We start from the raw sequence: 21,906 nt of genomic DNA, 5'->3' as shown, positions 1-21,906 counted from the left end.
ATGCCCAGATGTTCTTGCTCTAAATACTGGGGTTACAGGGGAATGACTGGATAAAACAGCTTGGTAGCAGTGGAGGGCTGGAATTGCTGTTACCTCCTATCAGGAGCTTATAGCCCATGGCCTTGTCCTTTCATGAGCTGCCAGGCCTGGCTCCTCCTTTACTAGGAGTTATTTCTGTATATATTTATGTACAGATGGGTACAGTCCCCACAGCATTCACTTCTGACAGAGCAATCCCAGCTCCTGGCCCCGTGTCCCCACCACCCCGCTGCGGGCACGAGGCTTCCCCTCCTCTCGTGTTGGAAATGTTACTGTTCTGGTTTGTTCTGTCACGTCAACCACTTCAGGATTTTGTTTTGAACGCTTGCAGGTAGCGGATGCCTTAAACTGGTTGTGTAATTCTTTTTCTTGGAACAAGGTGTGGGGACGACAAGTGGCGAGGAAACAACACCACCGCCCTTAAGGGACCTAAGGCAAACAGGAGCCAGTGGCGGCGGTGACCTCATAAAAATTTCCATTTTCCAACTCTTTCTTTTGACCGTACGGGACAAAAATTCTCCCTGGGGGGCCTCCACACCACCCTGAGGCAGACAGCGGGGTGTACACAGCGGGGGGCACAGCGCCTTCCTTGGGGGGCGGCGGGGCGACATCAGCACCCTCAAGCCGACCACCCTGACGTGGGGGGGACCGGGGGGGAGACCCCCGACCCTCGGGGGGGCTGCGGGCCGGGCTCCCCCCCGCTGAGGGAGGCCTGAAGGGGCCGGGCCGCGCGGTGGCGGCGCCGCCACAAGCTTGTCCCCCCCGCGCCACCGTCGGCGAGGGTGAGAGGTGACGGCGGCGTCCCCGGAAGAGGTGGCAGAAGGAGGAGGAGGAGGAGGAGCAGGAGGAAGAAGAGGAGGAGGAGGAGGAGGAGGCGGGTGTCCGGGCAGCGGCCTCCCCCGGCCCGTAGCCCCCCGTCAGGGCAGGAGGATGGTGCAGAGCCCGCCCCGCCGCCGCCGCTGAGCTCCGGGCCTCCGCCCGCCCGGCCCGGGGGCCGCTTCTTCCTCACCCCGACCCCTCCGGGCGCCGGTAAGGGACGGGGCCTGAGGGGGGGGTCGTGGGGGTCCCCTCTGAAGCCTCCTCGGGGTCTTTCTGTGCTGTTTGTGCCCCTCCGGGGACCCTGAGCCCGCGGGGAGGGGGGGCTGAGGTTGGGGGGCTGCCCCCGGCCTGGGTCGGGCAGCGGGGGGCTGGGGGGCGTCCTCTGGTGCCGTGCCCCCTGTGCTTTATCGCTAATTCTGCCCTATTGCTTGCCCCAAGGGTTTGTTTTTAATTAGATCTTAGCGCCAGCTTTGTGTGCTTGCTGTCGTGCCAGGCAAAAATAGTAAGAAGGGGTAATTCCGGTAGCACGGCCGGTATTTCTGTTGCAAAACGGCTTCCTTCGTTGCCTTTTTTCCTCTTCGCTACACATCCCCGTTTGATTCTCTTCTTGGTTTCCCTAAAGGCGTTGTTTGTCTTTAAGGATAAAATTCCTGCTGCACCATGGCAAGGAGATGGCTGCTGGGTACCTCAAGTTAAATTTAAGCCGTAAATCTTAGCCGTAGACACGGGCACCCCGGGAGCCATTGGGGCCTGACAAGGGACGGGACTGATCGCTGCACGGGCTTTTTTGTTTGTTTTAATTCCCCTTTGTTTGTTTTTTAAGGGCTTGTCTTCTCTGGGGAAATGTAATTGCATAGTTAGCTCTGCCCACGTTATTACACAGTTGATCCCGGTCGACAAAGCTGGGCTCTGGCTATGAATTATTAAGAGTTTACTTTCCACAGCCTCGCTGGGCTTCAGAGGAGTTTTATGGTGCGTGGTGGGTCGGGAAATGGGAATGCCTCCTCAGGCCCATCTTCTCTGGTCAATCATTAATGCCTAAAATAAAGCAGGTAAGGTCAAGGCAGCGGTCACCCATCCTCCTGCTTCCAGGTGGGGTGTGCGGAGCCGCTCTGGGCTCACCTGGGGAGCTGTGCCTCTTCCCTGGGCTCCTGGAGGCTGGTGGCTGCAATCCAATGTCTGGTCAGCAGGTGTCTGCATAACAGGGGACAACTTCTGTTGGCAGACTGAGCAGAGATAATATCGAATTGTGCCCGAGAGCCCTGACGCTCTTTGACCCTAGGTTGAGTCCCAGCAAAGAGGATTAAGGCCTCGGTGGCTTTGTTCCTTCCCGTGAGCTGAGGAGTGGCTCGAGGCCCGAGGAATGTGATTCTTCTTTTCCACTTGAAAGACAAGGACTTGAAACGCCGCCTGATGACACAGAACAGGCTCTGTGCTCTGCCAGGAGAAAGGCGCGGAGCAGTGCTTGCATCCCAGGGCAGTGACAACCAGACCTTGGTGTCCTTTGTGTGAGCCGGATGCGCCTGGCAGCAGACAGGACGCTGCTGACTCCATCGCCCCTGGACGGGTTTCGTACCATGGGAGTGCAGCTCCCTCCTTAAGCACTTGCTGGCGGCGTTTCTGTGAGCATCATCTTTATTTTTTATTTAAAAATGTGCTTTTTAAAAGTAGAAATAATGCTGCTTTATCAAACGACCCCATAAGAAAGTATTTATGAAAACCCTTCGTGTCACAATTTAGTTGCTTTCCCCAAATTTCCCTTTGCTAAAGGCATGGAGGTGTTGGGACTGTTATTTTTGAGCAGACCATTCCCAGCAGACCTGTCAATAAAGCAGGTTCCCAGAAGTCAGAGCTCCAGGGTTTAGTTTTATAAGAGAACTCGCATATGCCCTGGCATGTAGAGGTTTGGTAATTACCTATCTGGAAAATGGAGACTGTTCCTCCATGAGTTTGGGTTATGCAAATTGAAGTTGTATTTCTTTGGACCAGGGGTGTGAAGTACACCGGCGTGGTAACATTACTGCTGGGTCTCTGCTTTTTCAGCCGGTGCCTGGTTTTTCAGGTGTTTCTGCTGCTGTTTGTGTTCTTTCCTTCACTAGTGGCCACTGGCTCTTCTTCTACTCCTCTTGCCCTGGCAGTGTTACCTTATACACGCAGAGCTCCGTTTTGCCATTCCCACTAAAGCTGCCATTTCCTCCCCTTGTCACTCATTTTCTGCTTGTGATTCAAGCTGTGTATCTGTCTGGGTCTCTGTCTCATTACAGTTCTCATTACAAACAACAGTTCTCATTACAGACCGTCTGAAGCGCCTTTTCCTGGCGTTTTTCTGTACTTACCCTGCAGAATCCCGTACCGCCTTCCTTAATGTGTAGCCTTAATGAAGTCAACGATTAACCTCCTTAAACTGGCTGCTAAACCAGCGTCTGATTATTAAGCTGTTACTGAGACTTTTCATTACTTCCTGAGCAAAGCCTTGCGGCGAACTGCGCCCGCGTGGCTGTGGGGGGCTAAATTTGCTTTCTGGTGGAAATGTACAGGATCCGCTTCTAGGGGACAGCCCCTAGAAAAAGGAATTGTTTTCATTTTGCCTTCCTCTCCCAGGTTCTCACGGTGAGGAGCAGTAACTGGAACAGCTTTTTATTTTTGTATTTTTTTTTTAGACTCAAGGACATTGACGCTGTATAATATTTTATATATAATATGCTATATAATATGTCTTATCCTGCAGCCTGTGTGATGCAGAATATGTCATGTTGTAAGTCATGGCTTTGGCTTCTAAAAGTTGGAAGGCTTTAAAGATGCCCAAGCCAGAACTCTTGCACATGAAAACATATTTTTCCCATCACACAGCCTCGCTTGGCAAGCAGGGCTGCCTTTTTACAGTTTGGCAACAAAATGTCTGTTTTCAAGCACAGGTTAGGTTTGCTTTTGTTTTGCAGCTGGGTGTATTTTAAATCATGGGTTTTTTTGCTTTTAACAATGGTCAGAATTCAGGGTTCATTGAACTGGCGAAAGAAAAAGCTTTCTTCACATCGTTTGTATTTCTTGGCTCATGACTTTTCTACTCTTCTGGTTCTTCTTCTTTTCTGACTCTTACCATTTAAAAAGTATTTTGAACTTGTTTGCGTTTATGCAATGTTTCTTTTGGCATTTATTTCTTGAAATTGTAAATTAAGATCTACAAAATTACCTTTGCCTTCCCAGGAGCATTACGCGACACGCCGCATGCTTGGGGCAAATCCACCGCAGGCGTTTTGAACTCCAACACAAGTTTGTTGGGCAGGGCTGCTCAGTACGTGGAAATGTCGCATACACAGACATTTGGCTGAGTAAAAGTCGATCTACAAATTTTCCTTGTTATTTTTTAACTCGTCTACCTTTGATTCTGCTTTCTGTCTTTGACAAGAGTTACATACGGGGGCTTGGGAGTGTGAAATTCGGTATTAATTTCAACCTTCAGCTTTCCTGGAAGCGTGACCAGATTGCTTCCCTTCCTTGTCTTTGTTTTATGGGTAGGAGAGCTGAAATGTTTGCTGTTTTTGTAGCTCCTGGGGATGTTGAAATGTTTAATTATGCTTTGAAAAGTGTTTCGAGAGGTGGAAAAAAAACACTTTGTGCAAGTAAGTCCCTGGGCTCTCACACTTTTGTTAATAATCAGCTTCCCAAATGGCTCTGTTACTGGATAATATGAGGAAATAACCTCCTTTGCAGCAGGTGATGCTCTCTGGCTCATTCGGTGTTGTCCAGAGCCTTCCATCTGTGCTCTTCGTGTGGGCAGAGGACCGGGCTGTTTTCTTCTCACGAGAAACAGCGCTCGGTGCTTTCTGCTTCCAGACTCTAGGCAAGCGTTTGTTTGCTTTTAATCAGTAAACATATTTGTAGGATGAAATCGGTCGGAGAATGAGCCACGGACTGGCCTGAGCTGATTCAACATCTCCTTCTCGCACAGCCCTGAAGGCAGGGGGCCTCTGCACCTCTGCCTGGGCGCCTTGTGGTGATATTTTGGCTGCAGGGGTTGAAGGATCCTAGGGGATGTTTTTGTCAACTTTTCTTCTTCCTCCACAAGCCTTGCTCGCTGCTTTTCTACTTTGAGATGACTGATGGCATTTACTATGAGTCTCTTCGTTTAGTTTTGTAACGCTGGAGGACAGGCGAAGGGGAAGAGGATCAGCTGGCTGGTAAAAGTGCTCTGCCCTGGAGGATTCCTCTCAATCCCAAGGTAGAAATTTTGGCATCCCTCAGGAGCTATCCCTGCATGCCCTCTGCTGCTGGCAGAGGTCTGGGGCTGTGCGATTGCATCCTGCAGCATCTCGTTATGGTTCCCGAAAGATGAATTAAAGCAGCTGCATTTGCTGACACCTCCTTTTTTTTTCCCCATAGATATCGGTATGGAAGAATAACTTTTCCTATGGAGTTAATGGGAAAGCTTTCTTTCTCCCAACTGCATATTTTATGTTAAAAATAGTGTATTGTGAAATTCCAACAGAGATGGAAATCCATCGATTAGCTGTCCCCAGCTCCTGGAAGAAGCTGCCTGTGAAAGCTGCTGATAGCGTGGGTAGTAGCGGTGTGTGGTTCATTCCAGGGCACAAAGGGGCAGCCTTCTGGTGAGGTTAGACACTTCTTAATTTTAAGTTTTACCCTGATTTTTTTTTTTTCCCTTTTTAAAATGTGTGAGATTTTTACCTGTTCAGGAAGTGGGAGATGATAACTGGTGTTGCTGTGTGAGCCAGTGGGGGTCTGATTTCCACTTGTCGGATCAGCTGAGGTTCCTTTTGCTAGTTCTGATTGATAGCTTGGCAATACCAGATTAGAGATAAAAAAAAAAAAAAAGCATTCTCGGTAAGTGGTCTTTTTAAGGCTTTGACAGAGCACTTTGAATACTCTGAACTTTAATAGGCAGCTTCACAGGTAGCACATCTGTGATCTATTTTGCTTTACCATTTTTCAGTGTACTTACATGTGTGTATTTACTATTTTTGGTGGTTTAGGTGGTAGAGATCACATTCTGTTCCTTGAGAAGAAAGCCATATTTAATTAAAGATATCTTTAGTACCCGCTACAGTTTCCTGCTCTTAAATGAGAGGCGCTTTAGTTTGAGATCAACACCATGGCTTTGTTTGCGTGTTACTTATGGGTGATTTGCTAGGAAAATCACAGTTCGATTGGTTTGTGTTTGAGCGTTTTCCTGGCACGCAATGTTATTTTCATTCAGGTTAACCCTGATGTGACACATTTCCTAACCCCCATTGTGCTACTGGTAGCGTGAGGTGTCTTTGAAAACATAATTGCTAATAAAAATACACGGAACTGCATGCAAGGAAGACGAAATGCTCCGAAGTGCAGGAAGATGCAGCTTGGGAAAGATGCGAGGTCTCAGTGCAGTGCCGTAGGGATGGGTCAGCTCCAGCCTGCACCCCTTCTCTTCCAGCCACCCTTTTCTTCCTTCAGGCATTTCAGTGTTGGTTTTTGTTGTTGTTGCTTTAAATATTCAGCCCCCCAAATATTTTACTTCTGTGGACTGCGACTATCTTGTATGTGTAAAAAGAAGGGGAAATATTTTTACAGAAATCACTCGATTTTAAGGTTTCTGGTGGAAAGATAGCAACGTTTTGGCAAGAGACATAAAAATTACGTTGTATGTTTACTTTAATCTCTTGGAAAATCATGTTTAGTTTTTCCTTTTGGCAACCGCAATTTTATTTTTAATACCTGCGTTAGTACACCATGTTTTTTGTTGATGTTGTTATGAATTCAGCTCCTTTGATATTAAGCCCCGAGAAGAGAATTTAATACTTCTGCTGTGACTCATTTCATCGACCTTTTGCTCTTTGCAATAGACTTCAAGATTTTCCTGATTTGTAATTTATTGTCGAAAACCTCACAGCTCTGTTTCAGAAGTTACCTTTTCTTCATCTCCTGTCACACACGAGGCAGGAACAGCTGATAGTGTTGCTTTCCTGAGGCTGCTGTCTTCATTCCTGAGCCATCGTGGTGGAAAACTCCCCCAGATTGCAGAACAGACGACTTTCTCCTTATTTTTATATGGTTAAACAAGTCTGCGTTTGCCTGGGACTCTGACACACTAACTGCTATTCCCATCCTTCATCATCTTCATCTTCTTAATTCCGTACCAGAGCATCCCAGGTTTTGCAGGGATCTAAAAGCACGCCACCTCTGCAGCTCTTGTCCCGCGTTTCCTGATGAGCACCATCAGCCAGAACTGCCCGTGTCGTCCCAAGGCGTACACCTCAGCACCAGGCAGCTACGTTGGAGCTGGAGCCACTGTTCCAAGCTGGCATTTCTCCTTCTTCCTCTTGTACTCCAGCCACTTGTTAGGTTGGTCGTGGATATTTTTATAGCGCAAGCATTAAAAGGCTTGGGCAGCGTGGAGCGAGGCAGACAGCAGCTATTAGGGCCTCTTTCTAGATTACTGATTTAGCTAAAAAGAGAAACCCGATCTTGTTTCCCTGACCTGCCAGGAGGTAATAGCATTCCGTTTCTTTTCTTAACTGTGTGAAAGAGAAATAAAAGTTCCAATGGTACCCTGTAGGTTATTCATTTACACAGAGGAAGCTGTGAGTTACGAGGAGAGCTGGTAGAGGAACAGCGATCGTGGTATATTTCTGACAGGCCTTAGCAGAAGGGAGGAGTGTAAGGGTGTGGACCATTAACCAGCCCCCTAAAATGTCACAGGAATATACGTTTTACGTGCCCTGAGCTGTTTCACGAGTTCTTTGATAATTAATGCTGTTCGAGCACTTTGTTCCCTATAAAATCGGCAGCACTCCAGGCAGCAGCTTGGAAATACTCCTCTTCCTTCTGCTTTGCGCTAGCCATGTCCAATTGCTGTTTTCATGTCAGCTCCGGTATTAAATCCACAGTCGTTCCCTTTTCTCTCACGAACGCTCAAAAGGCATGTTACGCTTCGGAAATTGCAGCTTATAGCATTTTCTAATTGCTTTCAAAGCTGGTGACTTATGGGAGCATATTAAGCACCCGGCACTTTAAAGCTGGTGATCTCTTACGTAAAAATATTAGCCCAAATATTTTTCGTACGCGTGCTTCTCAGCACATCAAGCTTTATGGCTGGTTTTAGGCCCTGTGGTAAACAAGAGCGCTAATGGAACTGTTGGAAGCCCCTTTAAAAAGGGCTCGCAGACCTGTATATGCTCTGGGTGACGTTCAGCTTTGATTAAATGCTCTAATAAAGCCTGCATCTGTGTTGTTATTTTCACAAGGAAATCCAGAAGGGAACGCTGCATACGGCTCTGCTTTTGGGTTATCTTTTGATCTATTTCCATCTCAACATGTGTCTCTGATGTTTTTAGCTGGAGCGTTTGGGGTTTTTAACGAGGGCTCGTTTAAAAAATTTGCTGCCAGTGACCAGACAGGAGGCAGGGCGCACAGAACAAACCAGCATGGTCCTGACTGGCACCGGTTCTCCTTTCCCCTCTCTCTCCTGCCCTCTCCTGACACCGTCGCAGGCTTGTTTGGCCATACTACGGCTGCTCTTGGGCAGACAGAAGTTCTGGTAAGGTGCATGTTTGTCTCACCACCTCTCTCCTTCTCTTTCCCCTCTTCTCCTTCTCCCTGCTGTCTCGGCTCCGTGCTTCTCACGCTCGGACTCGCTGCGTACTTTTGGCAGGGGGTGTTTGCAGTTTTATCAGCTTTTGCTGATAACAAGCTCCTGGCTTTTCTGGTCTTTGCAGAGTGGATGGAAATTGGTTGATAGAGCAAAAAAGTAAACTCAAGACACGATCTTGTGCGCTGGAGCGAGCCCCATCTCATCAAGGACAGCAAGTAGGTGTGTGGGGAGAGTCCAGGAGAGCTGGCACACACAGCTCCATGTCTTGCTGCTGCCCCAGGGCTTCAGGTCTCTTCTCTGGACCCAAATTTCTCTTCTCTGGAGCAGTTTTGCAGCTTTAGTTGGTATTGCTTCTGTCAAGAATAACTGAAGCATTTCTGCCAGTAAAATACTGAGTATGCAAAAGTTGTGATCGATGTACATTGCGGGATCTGAAAAAACAACCACTTGCAAGCTTGTCCTGTTCCCTTCTCCCCTTCCCTTCTGGATCAGTAGATCAGCTCACGGCTTGCGCTCCTCCTGCACCCGTGGGCTTACCGGGGCTTGGGCCGCGCTGCAGCTGGGAGGTAAATGACATGTGCTTCTAATAAGAGTCCATGAGAATCGCACAGACCTGCAGGGAGCAGAGTCCCTGACTTAATTAAGGGTTATCAGATCAGTATGAGTGCTCAAACATTAACCACTGCAGTGCCACATCCTATAGATACTGGTCCTGGAGCTTGCCATTTCCTCTGAGTTTTGAGGCTGAGCAGCACATAGCTAGGAACTGTTTCTGTCCTTCTGTTACAGATGAGGTTAAAAGCCTTGTCAACGGGACTGTAGGTAAGACAAAGGTAAAAAGTTTTCTTTGCGTTTTCTCCTCGCAGAGCTGCTGAACGAGGTGCTGCAAGGCTGCACTTTAACACTTGAATGTTTGCTTCTGACTAGGAGATGGGGAAGCTGATACAGTGAACTTAGCTTAAGACTTCCTGCCATGAAAATGGAAAATCAATTAGAAGAATCAGACTAAATACTACTTTTTTTGGATAAAAAGCACGGATTCAGTATGTTTCCTCAGCATATGTTGAGTCCTCTCTTGTTTACAGACTGCAGTAAAAGTTCTCTAGCTGCTGCACAAATTGGAGAAAGCTTTTTGGAGCTGCTTTCTCCTCCCCACTCGTGCTGTTGTCGGGTGTTTCTGACACCAGGATTCTTGGTGCAGAAGCCCAAAATGCCCCTAGGCTGCTTCTTGGATCCCATTTGGGGCTAGGGATGGGGAGAGTGATGTTTTAGAGCTTCAGCCTTGGTTTTGATTGTATATGCAGAGATGTAGAGTTCGCTTTGTAGGCTGCATTGCAGCTCCTTTTGCACTGTAATTCGCGGAGTCCAAATATTGCTGGAATTAGTCACAGAGCCTATTCTGCCTAGGAAAGTGGGGAAGGAGAAGGGCTGGTATTATTGCTCATCAGCGATATTGGGCTGCGCTAGAGGTTGTCTGCGCTGCTTAGTGTCTGTTGGTGATCTTTGGAGCCGAGGAGGTGAAGTCGAGCGTGTTTTGATTTGTGCTTTATTTTGAGGCGTACCGAGCCTGTGTTCAACGACCAGCACAGGGCTGTATAATTGAATCTCATTTTCGCATATGATTTCATTTTTTTTTTTATTGTCAAACTTCTCTCTTTTGTGATCGACCGCCCCCACCCCGCAGCACACGGCCCAGTCACTCTGCTCTAATGTTCTTTCTTTGCAGGTGAACAATCAGAATAATGTTCAACATAAACCTGTTGGAGAACCTGAAGGTTTACGTCAGCAGCCGACCTCCGCTTGTGGTCTTTATGATCAGCGTAAGCGCTATGGCAATAGCTTTTCTGACACTGGGCTATTTCTTTAAAATCAAGGAGATCAAGTCACCAGAGATGACAGAGGTACGGTACAAGAAGTTCCCAGGTTGAACAGTGGGAATACTGATTTGAAATGCATGCACAAAGCTAATGAGTTCCTTTTTCCCTCCTGAAAACCTTTTTATGGCGGTGCAAGAGTCTTATGGGAGATTGTTTTCAGCAGACTTGCCACTGATTTTACAGGAAAAGTGACTGTTGGTGTGAATGTGTGAATAGTCTTATTTTAGTTTAAGGGTGAGGCCAAATCATCTGACTTGGATTTTCCCTGCCATGGCTAGGAGCCTTTTTTTTTTTTTAGTTTTTATTATTATTCCATGATGTCAGCTAGCTTGTTTGTGAAACTTCTGTTCTTAGCTAGCGTTACCGTGCTGTAAGGAGGAAAACCTTGATGGAAACTGCTCGTACCCTGAGCGCAGTGAGGGTGGACCAAGCCAGTATATTTCTGGAGTTTCAAGAAGGGTATTCTTCTGCTGTGCCCAGCAGTGGCCGGGCAGTGGTTGGGACTGAACACTTCAGACTTTTGTAAACAACTTGTCCCATTGTTGAGATAGCCATGGTGGTGTTTGTGCTTGCTTCGTGAGCCATGTAATTTACGTTAAATGGCTTGAAACTGCAGGCGGGATGGTACGTAGCGAGGTCTGTGCTGCTGTAGTAAAGTGGCAACCAGAAGTTAACGTGCTAATCCACTCTAAATCTTTGTGTTTGTTTGAAGGACTGGAATACTTTCCTCCTGAGGTTTAACGATTTGGACTTCTGTATATCTGAGAATGAAACCCTAAAGCATCTCATCAATGATACCACAACTCCAGAAAGTACCGTGACCAGCGGCCAGGCGAGATCTTCTACACAGTCTCCACAGACTCTTGAGGACTCTGGTCCTATAAACATCTCTGTTACAATCACGTTGACGCTGGACCCACTCAGACCATTTGGCGGATATTCCCGCAACGTCACACATCTAAGTTCCACAATTTTTGGACACCAAATCGGACTCTCAGGTATGCGGGACTTGACTTTTATAAGTTTGAATGACAGCTACAGATTCAAAGGAAAACTTTATTATTGGTGAGATGAATCTTTTGCTTAGAGCAGATTTATTGTGAGTGAAGTCCTGTACAGAGCCCTTCACTTGCTCACATTTTGAAGGCATTAACTTATATACTTTAGAGGTCAAGTAGTGTATTGCCTAAAAATACAAAGTTTAGTTAAAATGCATACATAAATTTTAATACTGCAAACAGCAACAAATAAAATGATTTAAATTTCTGTGGAATGAAGACCTCTTATTTGGCTGCCCTGACAGCTTTGACATGAGATTAGATTGTTAACAATAGAACCTTGTGGAATTTTAGCTTTTAGCCAGGGTTGCATTTTATAATCATGTCTGAAGGTGTCTTGAACGTCAGAGATCTGTAAGGAGACATTTGCTATAGCTGTAAATCTGTGTTCTTGTATTTTATGTTATTATTTTGTTACTGCTTTGTGTGCTATCAAATGCAGGTTCCGTTTCAAGTAGCCTGGATTTATTTTCAGTATGAATATGAATATGTCCATGTGGATTTAGTGTAGACTACTTAATCTACAGTTCAGTATCTGCTAGCACCTTTTCATCTGCACAAATATCTCCAATTTGAAATGTGAGCTTCAGAAAAAGCAGATGTTCAACAACGTCTTTGGCAGGAGAAAGGCTAAAGAAGTGTGATTGTGCTTCCTAATAAAATTCTCAGAGCATGCATGAATTCATTTATAAATAGGGAGGTATTTGTTTCTGAAAGGAGCCTGATGATCAATCCCACTTCTTTTGGGGGCAGAAGAGATTAGAAAGACCAGCAGTTGTTATTTTCAAATTTTTCTGGTGCTTTTTGTTGTTGTTTTTTAAACTTTTTCTGCTTTCTCTGTTGATAATAAAGATGCTGGGTGACTTCAAAGGTACAGATCCAGGGTAATGTTGCCTTCTTAATCAATTGCACGCTTTCCTTATCCTAGCGATTGTTGCTTGGCTACTTTTGTGATTGGAAAACAGCTTTCCTTCTTTCCTCCTCTCTTTCTCAAAGGCAGAGAATCCCACGAGGAGATAAACATTACGTTCACCCTGCCGACTGCCTGGAATTCAGATGACTGCGTTCTTCATGGTCACTGCGAGCAGGTCGTATTCACAACCTGCATGACTGTGACAGCAGCCAGCAACGTGTTTCCTGTCACAGTGTAAGTGCATTTTAAACTCTTTCATAGACTGGCTGTTGGGTGATTAATTTCTCAGCTGCTTCTCTGAGGTTGTCACATCTGATGAATGTTGTTGTTGCCTGAATATCGTGTACCTGCTTTCCTTCCCCTGCCGTAAAACCCTGTCTGTCTTGAGACTTCTGCTGTCTTTTAGCAAGGCTGGATTTTTCTGTGAATGTTTTGTCTCTAGGCATGCCTGCCTTTCAGCATGCAGCCTGTGATTTAAACTTCAGTAGGAACTATGGGATCAGTGAATATTTAAGAAAGATACCCTATAATTTAGTTTCACTACCTTGTATGAGAGCTAAGACTTGACTCTGAGGATCTTATCCGCTTCCCTGCCAAGAGATGAGCATAAGCTGAACGTTGCTTTGCTACCAAACCCAGCAGGTGCAGACCTTTCATCAAAATAGTTTCCCTTTGTCTCCTCCAGACTCCCTGACACTATTCAGTATACTCTGGAGAACCATCAGACAGGTTCCCAGGACTGTATGAAGCCATATGAAAACCAGTATTTTTCTAATTAAGCCGTGGGGTGTTGACTTACTGGAACAAAATTCAGTTAAATTTTAATGTTCATATAGAAATCATATGTTTTTTATACAGTCTTTTAGTGAAGACTTTTTTTTTGCTGTTTTGTAAAACTGTGTTTTATACTGCTGTTGAGGAGACTGGGCCTGACTCAGTTCTGAAAGTTAACCTTACTGAATACGGAGAATGGCAATTAAGGTGCTAATTATTTCTGTTTTTCTGCAGTCAGCCACCACATTGCGTTCCTGAAACGTACAGCAATGCCACACTTTGGTACAAGATCTTTACCACAGCAAGGGACTCTAATACAAAATATGCACAAGATTATAACCCTTTCTGGTGTTACAAAGGAGCAATTGGAAAAGTGTACCACGCTTTAAATCCCAAACTAACTGTTATAGTTCCAGATGTAAGTGCCCCGGTGTTTTTACACGTTATGTTGAATGAATGTGGTTTAACTGAATATGGGTCCCAAAATAGTCAGATTTAGTGCTTTTTTATTATATTCAGCACAGGGGCTGAAACAGTTGGATATGCTTCATCACTGGTGGGCACGATGGTGTTCATGTAATCTCTATGGCCCTCACAGTTTTTAATAACCACGCTTTATATTCTGAAATTATTTGACAAAAGGCAGTTCTTTTATATGGGGAATCTCTAGCACAGAACTTTAACATGAGGAGCATTTTGGCTCTTTTTGTGCCACAATTAAGAATCCCTTTCATTACTATGCCATCTTTTAATAGGGGAGAAAGTTGATTCATTAAGTAATTTCTGTGCTGAACTGGTAATTATTGCTCTAATATTAAATGTCAACTATTGGTGCATTGTCAGTAAATGGTTTTAATTTTCTGTGCAGGATGATCGCTCTCTAATAAACCTGCATCTCATGCATACCAGTTACTTTCTTTTTGTGATGGTGATTACAATGTTCTGCTATGCAGTTATTAAAGGCAGACCAAGCAAACTGAGGCAAAGCAATACAGAATTCTGCTCTGAAAAGGTGAGTTTGAGTAATAACAAAATACTGACTCTGTTAAGAAAACATAGCAAGCCTTTTTTTTTTTTTTATTTACATAGTACAGACTAGTTCTTATCTCTTGAAATGTAGGCTTAATTCCTTTTCAAAGAGACGTGGGTGTTTTATCATGGACAGTAAAGAAGGGTTCTATGAAATACATATATGTGCTGTGTAGGTCCTCAGTTAGATTTCTCACCTCCAGAAGTGGATTATTGCAGTTCGGGAAGTGCTATAATGCAGCTCTTCTGCCACACTTCTGTTGTTATTCTCACTATTTTGTATGAAGCATTGATTAGATAGCACTGAATGGTTTCATTTACCTTTCATCGCAACAGACTGAAAATTTTGAATAAAACATGATACATAATTCTGATTAGCAGCCATTAGAATTACAAAAAACAATCACAAAGGTATTGAAACAGTCATTATTCAGTATGCATTGGAGACATGGACTTTGCTTGAAGGATTAAATATGAATATATTTATTGTGAAGTAGGAAATGAATGTTGGCACCCTTTGATCTTAATGATTTTTTGTAACATAAGCTGTTCTGTTTTGTATTGTTTTTAAATTGATTATGCTAAGAACAAAATACCTTCAGACTTGCTTTGATTTCCTTTCCAAGTTAGACTTCCAAGGTTCTTCGAAAAAGGCAAGGACAGATATGCCAGCTGCATGGAGATAAGTAATATCACTGTTATGGGATTAGGAATTTGACTTTAATTAAATGTTTTCTTTTTCTTTTGTTTAGGTTGTTTTGTCAGAAGCATAATCCATCCTCTTCTTTTACTGAGAATGACTGAGAACCGTAATCATTGCCTGCTGAACCCAGAATGGGTCTTAACACTCTGTGAATACATTATCTTGCAATGTTGGTTTATTCCAACCAAAGACATTTCAAGTGCCTGTAATTGATTTGTACATATTTATAAAAGTATATTCAGAATAGGTCAGATGATGCACTTGTTCCGCATTGTAGTGCGGCCAGAAACTTTCAGTCTTTACCTGTGGACATAGCCGAATGTTTGTGTAGATATGTTTAGTGATATGGCTACATATAGTCAGAGCAAGATATTTTTGTCTAGCTGCATCTGGGCAGGTTAAGATGCCTTTGCAAATGTCTCAAACAAAACAATGAATCTTTGTTTTTTGCCCAATGATATGTACAGTGTGTTTGAAACAGTATGCACCTTTGATATAATACTGCATTTCCAGAGCCACCAATCTACTACATGAATTAAATGTGTATTTGTGTGGCCTGATACCTTCTTCCATTTGCTCCTTGCTTGCAAGAAAAGATATGAACATTTTTAGATATTTTTTTTGAAAAAAAGAAATACATATACACATTTTAATAGTGCTGTATTTAGGACAAACTTGTGCTTTTATTCATAGTAAAAACTTAAGAAGTGAAGTCCCATTTTAAAATCTTTCTTATTGAAAACTGCTAAGTTTGATTATTTTTTTTTCCATTTGGCCTGCTGAATGCCAGAGAATCAGTCAGCATAGAGACTACCTGGAAAGCTTTCTACTTAGCCTCCCATCTGCAGTCCTCAGACCCAGAATATGCATCTCCGCTGCAGAGCAGCTTTCTGTAAACATTTTTTTCTAGAAAGTGAAACTTGGTTAAAAGATGCATTGTATTAACTGTCTGTTGGGGCTCTGCACAGCCTTGGGCAAGTGCAAATAATGAAAGAAAAAGAAATCCCATAGTCTGTTACCAACTCTCACTTTGGGACTCTATCCATCTCTGAAGGGCAGCTGAAAATGACACTTTATTAGCTTAGTCCAATTTCAATTTAATGCTGTGCACTCGGGGGAAGATGATGAGGAGTGAACTAGTACTTGGGATTAAGGTCAGAGAGACCACACAGTAAAATTCATACTGTTCTCTGTGTCCATTCTTAAATCAGAGGAGTTTTTGTGATGTGCATTTTTCCCTTTCTCATTCTGGCTTTTGCTGTTTCTTTCCAGCTTGTTATTTGGTAACCTCCTTAATTTTCAGGAGTCTGGATTTTCCTGCAGACATTTCCACCACTGCTTTTAAAATCTCACTGATTGCCTTAATTGATCTTTCATCTTGTCTTTGTAGAACCATAGAACGGGGTGGGTTGGAAGGAACATTAAGGATCATCTAGTTCCAACCCTCCTGCCATGGGCAGGGACACCTCCCACTAGACCAGGTTGCTCAAAGCCCCGTTGGGCAACCTGTTCCAGTGCCTCACCACCCTCCTGGTGAAGAGGTTCTTCCAGTTCTTCCTTCTATCTAATCTAAATCTACCCTCTTTCAGTTTAAAGCCATTACTCCTTGTCCTATCACTACAAGCCCTTATAAATAGACCCTCTCCAACTTTCTTGCAGGCCCCTTTTAAGTACTGGAAGGCCACTAGAAGGTCTCCCTTCTCTTCTCCAGGCTGAACAACCCCAGCTGTCTCAACCTGTCTTCACAGAAGTGCTCCAGCCCTCTGATCTTTGTGGCCATCCTCTGGAGTTGTCCCAACAGCTCCATGTCCTTCTTATGTTGGGGCCCCCAGAGCTGAATGCAGTACTGCAGGTGGGGTACAGAGGGGACAATCACCTCCCTTGCCCTGCTGGCCACGCTGCTTTTGATGTAGCCTGGAATACAGTTGACTTTCTGAGCTGAAAGACCACCACACCAGGTCATGTTGAGCTTCTCATCCACCAACACCCCCAGGTCCTTCTCCTCAGGACTGCTCTCAATCTGTTCTCCACCCAGCCTGTGTTTGTGCTTGGGATTGTCCCATCCCAGATGCAGGACCTTGTGCTTGGCCTTGTTGAACTTTATGGCGTTTGCACAGGCCCACCTCTCAGGCCTGTCTAGCCAGGTCCTCTGGATGGCATCCCTTCCCTCCAGCGTGTCGACCACACCACATGGCTTGGTGTCACCGATGAACTTGCTGGGGGTGCACTCGATCCCCCTGTCCACGACAGAGATGTTAAACAGCACCAGTCCCAGAACCGATGCCTGAGGAACACTGCTTGTCAGGGGTCTCCACGTGGATGTTGAGCCATTGACCACAGCTCTTTGAGTGCAACCATCCAGCCAATTCCTTACCCACCGAGCTGTCCATCCATCAAATCCACATCTCCAATTTAGAGACAGTATCCTGTGGGACAGTGTCAAATGCCTTGCGCAAGTCCAGGTAGATGATGTCAGTTGCTCTTCCCCTATCCACCAACACTGTAACCCTCTTGTAGAAGGCCTCCAGGTTTGTCAGGCACAATCTGCCCTTAGTGAAGCCACGTTGGCTTCACCAATCACCTCTGTTTTCCATGTGCCTTAGGAGGGTTTCGAGGAGGATCTGCTCCATGATCTTGCCGGGCATGAGAGGTGGGGCTGACTGGACTGCATTTCCCTGGGTCTTCTTTTTTCCCTGTTTAAAAATGAGGGTTATGTTTCTCTCTTCCAGTCAGTGGGAACGTCACTGGACTGCCACAACTTCTCAAATATTATGGACAGTGGCTTAGCAACTTCATCTGCCCGTTCCCTCAAGGCCCACAGTTGCATCTCATCAGGTCCCATGGGCCTGTGCAGCTTCAGGTTCCTTAGCTGGTCTCAGGCCTGGTTCTTTCCTGCAGAGGGTGGTTCCTCGTTCTCCCAGTCCCTGCCTTGGCCTCCTGCAATTTGGGTGGTGTGCCAGTGGTCTCTTGTTTGTGAAGGCAGGCAAAAAAGTCATCGAGTTCCTCAGCCTTCTCTATATCCCAGGTAATCGGGTCTCTCATTTCCTTAGAGAAACCTGTTAGTGCTGACGTACCTATAGAAGCTTTTCTTACCCTTGATGTCCCTGGCCAGATGTAATTCTATCAGGGCTTTGGCTTTCCTGACTTGATCCCCAGCTGCCTGGACAATTTCTCTATATTCCTTCCAGGCTACCTGTCCTTGCTTCCACTCCCTCTAGTCTGCTTGAGTTTGTCCAGAAGTAACTTGTTCATCCATGAAGGCCTCCTGCCTGACATCCTCCTGAGCTTGGAGGAGGCGATCCTTGAATCGCCTTGATCCTTGGCTCCTATATCTCTTGGGGAAGGAAGTTTTCATCAACACATTTGTGTAACATCCTAGGTTGCTTGTGCCCTGCTGTGCTGTCCCTCCAACAGATAGTGGGGTGGTTAAAGTTCCCCTGTGAGGATCAGAGCTTGTGGATGTGAGGCTGCTCCTGTCCATCTATAGAGGGGCCTCATCCACTTGGTCTTCCCAGTTGGGTGGCCTGTAGCAGACCCCCACTACAGTGCCACCTGTCCCTGCCTGCCCTTTAAACCTGGCCCCTCAACTTTCTGTGGCTCCTCATGCATCCCCACGCAGAGCTCCATACACTCCAGCTGGTCACCAACACAGAGGGTGATTCTTTCTCCTTGTCTCCCCCTGCCTATCCTTCCTAAAGAGCCTTTATCTTCCCATCCCAACACTCCAGCCATGGGAGCCATCAGGCTGCTCCTGGCTAAATTGCTGGTGTCCCTATGAAACAACAGCAGCAGATAATAGCCAGGGGGCTGTATGAGGTGTGCTAGTTTCTTGGTGACATCTCTGATACAAGCCCCCAGTAAGCAGCACACCTCTATAGCGTGTCAGGTTGGTAGATGGGTGCCTCTATACCTCAGAGAGTCACCTATTATCTCCCATTGCCTTTTCTTAGCCACGCTGGTTGTTATATGGGGAACAGATCTGGCTGCCTTGCTCAGCTCCAGCATCTCTCCTGATGTGATGGGTCTCTCCCCTTCAGTCTGTGGAGCAGTAAAGCGGTTCTGCAAGGGCACCTCAGCCTTTGGGGGAAGCCTTTTCCTCCTGCTGGTCCTTGCTGCTGCAAGCTTCCATCCTTCCACATTATTGGCCCCTCTCCCTTCTGTACGTGCCAGTGGGGGAATCTTTGGCTGTTTGGCTGCGGGTCCACTGCAGGCTGCACTTGGAACCAGCTATCTAACTCCATCTCGGGCTCCCTGATGTCACACGGCCTTCTCACCTCCTCCTGCAGCTCAGCTACCTGCTGCAGGAGGTCCTCCACCTGGGCACACCTTTTGCAGGTAGGTCTGCAGCCCACACATATGCTTTTCTCTCTCTTTCTTTGGTAAATATTGCTCTAAAGTACACAAAACAAGAAAACCCAAGTAAGGTCTTACAGTCTTAATTATGCTGGCATAAGATTCTTAGTTTATTACACATAGACACTACTGGGATTGGTACCCTACTGGTTCGTGGGTCTGTATCTATAGGACCTCAGTATTCAGCAAGTTCACAACTCTTCAGAGCATTTGAAGCAAATAACCACGCTTTTCTTCAGAACGTATTTCCATTCCAGAGTTTCGGTTACTTAAATGGTGTTAACTAACATGCATTTTTCTCCAGGGATGTTAAGGTAAAGCTTGAGAGATGGCCTAGTTTGGAGTCTAGGGATAAAATGAAGCTTCCGTTTTTTCTCCTGATGCTGCTATGGGCTAATACTGCTTCACTGATGTGAGTTGGTGAAGTAACACAGGTAGACAGCTTCTCCTGAAAATTGTCTGAGCTGTTCCTAATTAATTCATGCATACCCAGCCTTCTGCATTGATACTGACTTCGAGAGTTGCCTACGAGGGTGGCTTGATCTCGGGACCAAAGGCAGGAAGAGGAAACCGATTGGGGTGGTGTTGCAAATTCTGGAAATACCTAATAAAAACCACAATGCGACTCCTTTAAAAAAGCAAACCCATATCCTTTCTGTTTCAGCAACCTAAAGATCCACCTCCAAATGTCCTACTTACGAATTGGTCTGGTGGGGAAAACAGATTTTTTTTTTTTTTTAAATCAGTTTTGCTATTTGGTAATTAGAGGAGCCTGCTTTGCAATTTGTCACCCACTGCATTGAAATACAGAGAAATGCTAAGATTGTGACCAACAAAAGCAAAAGGGAAAATGTTAGAGAAATGTATTTTTGGCCTTAGCTTATCCCTTTGCACCCATGTATTGCAGCAGAGAGCTAAGTGTGTCCATCAGGTTGAAATGCTGTAATACTGAGGAATATTGGATTGTTCCTAGGCGCAATGTACAAAAGTTAAATGCAGCCAAACAGAAGAGTAAAAACTTAATATTAAAGTTCAGATCATATTGATCTTTCCTTTTTTGTTTTCTTTTTCTTTTTAACTATGACTTGAATCAGTTTTGATTCTATTTGTACGTGTTTTCTTGTTCTTAGAAAGCTGCCATTTTCTTTTGCATTTTTCTTTGGCATTACATAGAAAATCTGAGCCTTGGTTTTCAACCCTCTGCAGGTGATTGTAGGGTTAAGATGGCTTCTTTTGTTTTGTTTTGTTCTTACATTTCACTTGTCTTGTTGCATGATGGTTAATAGCTGATTTGGAAATGACATTTCTCTCCTAGATTAATTTTGTGTTTGTAAGATGTGCATATTGCTTTGCAGAATAAAACTGATGAAGTTTATTTTGTTGTCTTTATTTCTGCTAACCAGATGCTATGGAGGTTTCGTAAATCATTACATTATATGCACCCTTGGAAGAAATCGGTAGTGAAAGTCTATAATGGATTGGAATTTCAAATCCTTTGTATGGTGCAGTAAGCACCTTTTTATGTGTTATGGGGGGTAGGGAATGCAGCTGGTTCCCATCATGACAAATGCAGAATTTGACTTAGACACATCTCTGCTGTTGCTGTTTTTCTTGGAACCTCGTAATCTTTTTGTCTCTTATCAGTCACAGGTACATAAAGCTTGTTTTATTGATGCAGTGCAGATTTCTGTGCTGAACGTATACAGGTGGAGCACTAGGAGTGTGACAGAAGAGAACAGAGAACAGCCTTAGCTATTTTTCTGAGACCAATGTGTTGTTAATAGTCAAATCAGTTTTTATTCCATTCACATGTATTTCCCCTTTCAGAATCCCCAAAATTTCTGCCAAATATCATCTGCCTTCTGTGTTGACAGTATTATTAGATTTAGCAGGAAAACCCCCAAAAAGGTGCACTTCTTGCTGCAGTAAGGACCTATGAGAGGAAGCAAAAGGTTGAAGTAAGCACTTGTGATTGTCACAGAACCTGAAAATGGAGCAATGCTAAGAGAAGTACTCAGTATGCCTAGATCGTTATCATGCCCACCCCCTGCCTCCTTGCTACAGGTGCTCTGTAACTCACTCAGCTGAACTGAGACCAGATCCTGAGCATTCCAAAATGCTTGCAGGTGGCTTGAGATCATTGAAGGACATATATGGATGGCTTTTGAAATCAAGATAATGTAACTCATTAAATTCTAGCTCCAGTTATTGTGCAGCTGGAACAAGTTGCACCTGCATGTTTTCAGTGCTTGAGGGAGTAGGAAAAACATACTTGGTGTTGCTCTTGGAAGCTTGTTAAAAGCTAGGCACTGAGTATTTGACAAGCACAAGAAGGCCAGCCTGTCTTGCTTTGCTGGAGAATGGAGTTCAAAGCATTCACACAGTGCTCTAACATACTCTGGATGTATGCAGATGGTGCCTATTCAAATCTAGTGACAAATGGGAGCATTGTTTAAAAGCAAATCTGTGAAGTTGTTTAAGATTCTTTTTTTTCTGGGGAGAGAAACTCTTGAGAATTAATAGAAAAAAAAAAAAGTGAATTTAAGAGAATAGCTTTGACAAATCCCCTTGGTTTGGCTCTAGGAAGTCTGGCTAGCTCTGAAATGTCTGCCCTGAATTAGCATTAAAGCCCTGTGTTAGCATGGTCTCAATTTGGAGTTAAGTCTGTCACTGTTTCAGTTAGCAAAGCAATCCTCTTGGCCTCTGCTGAATTCAGTCCGTCAGCCAGCAGAGAGGAAGAGAGAGGCGCTAGG

General features: G+C 44.9%; 1 protein-coding gene across 3 annotated transcripts; it reads left to right on the top strand.

Moving 5' to 3' along the window:
- The first annotated feature begins 836 nt into the window (after positions 1-836).
- Positions 837-20,528, top strand: TMEM248 (transmembrane protein 248). Of its 3 annotated transcripts, none has more exons than XM_068656082.1 (7): positions 837-1,068; positions 10,173-10,347; positions 11,036-11,321; positions 12,378-12,528; positions 13,303-13,486; positions 13,937-14,080; positions 14,850-20,528. In XM_068656082.1, the coding sequence occupies exons 2-7, from the start codon at positions 10,189-10,191 to the stop codon at positions 14,868-14,870; spliced, it is 945 nt and encodes a 314-aa protein (XP_068512183.1). In that variant the 5' UTR covers positions 837-1,068; positions 10,173-10,188; the 3' UTR covers positions 14,871-20,528. The 3 variants fall into 3 exon arrangements, with proteins under 3 accessions (XP_068512183.1, XP_068512185.1, XP_068512184.1); XM_068656084.1 differs by lacking the exon at positions 837-1,068 and adding an exon at positions 2,249-2,480; XM_068656083.1 differs by lacking the exon at positions 837-1,068 and adding an exon at positions 9,131-9,268.
- Positions 20,529-21,906: the final 1,378 nt, after the last annotated feature.

This window comes from Anas acuta, chromosome 19 (genome assembly GCF_963932015.1).
Source record: "Anas acuta chromosome 19, bAnaAcu1.1, whole genome shotgun sequence".
In the NCBI taxonomy this organism is placed as follows: Eukaryota; Metazoa; Chordata; class Aves; order Anseriformes; family Anatidae; genus Anas; species Anas acuta.
Note: the sequence above shows the minus strand (reverse complement) of the source record. Positions and strands in the feature narration are given on the sequence as shown.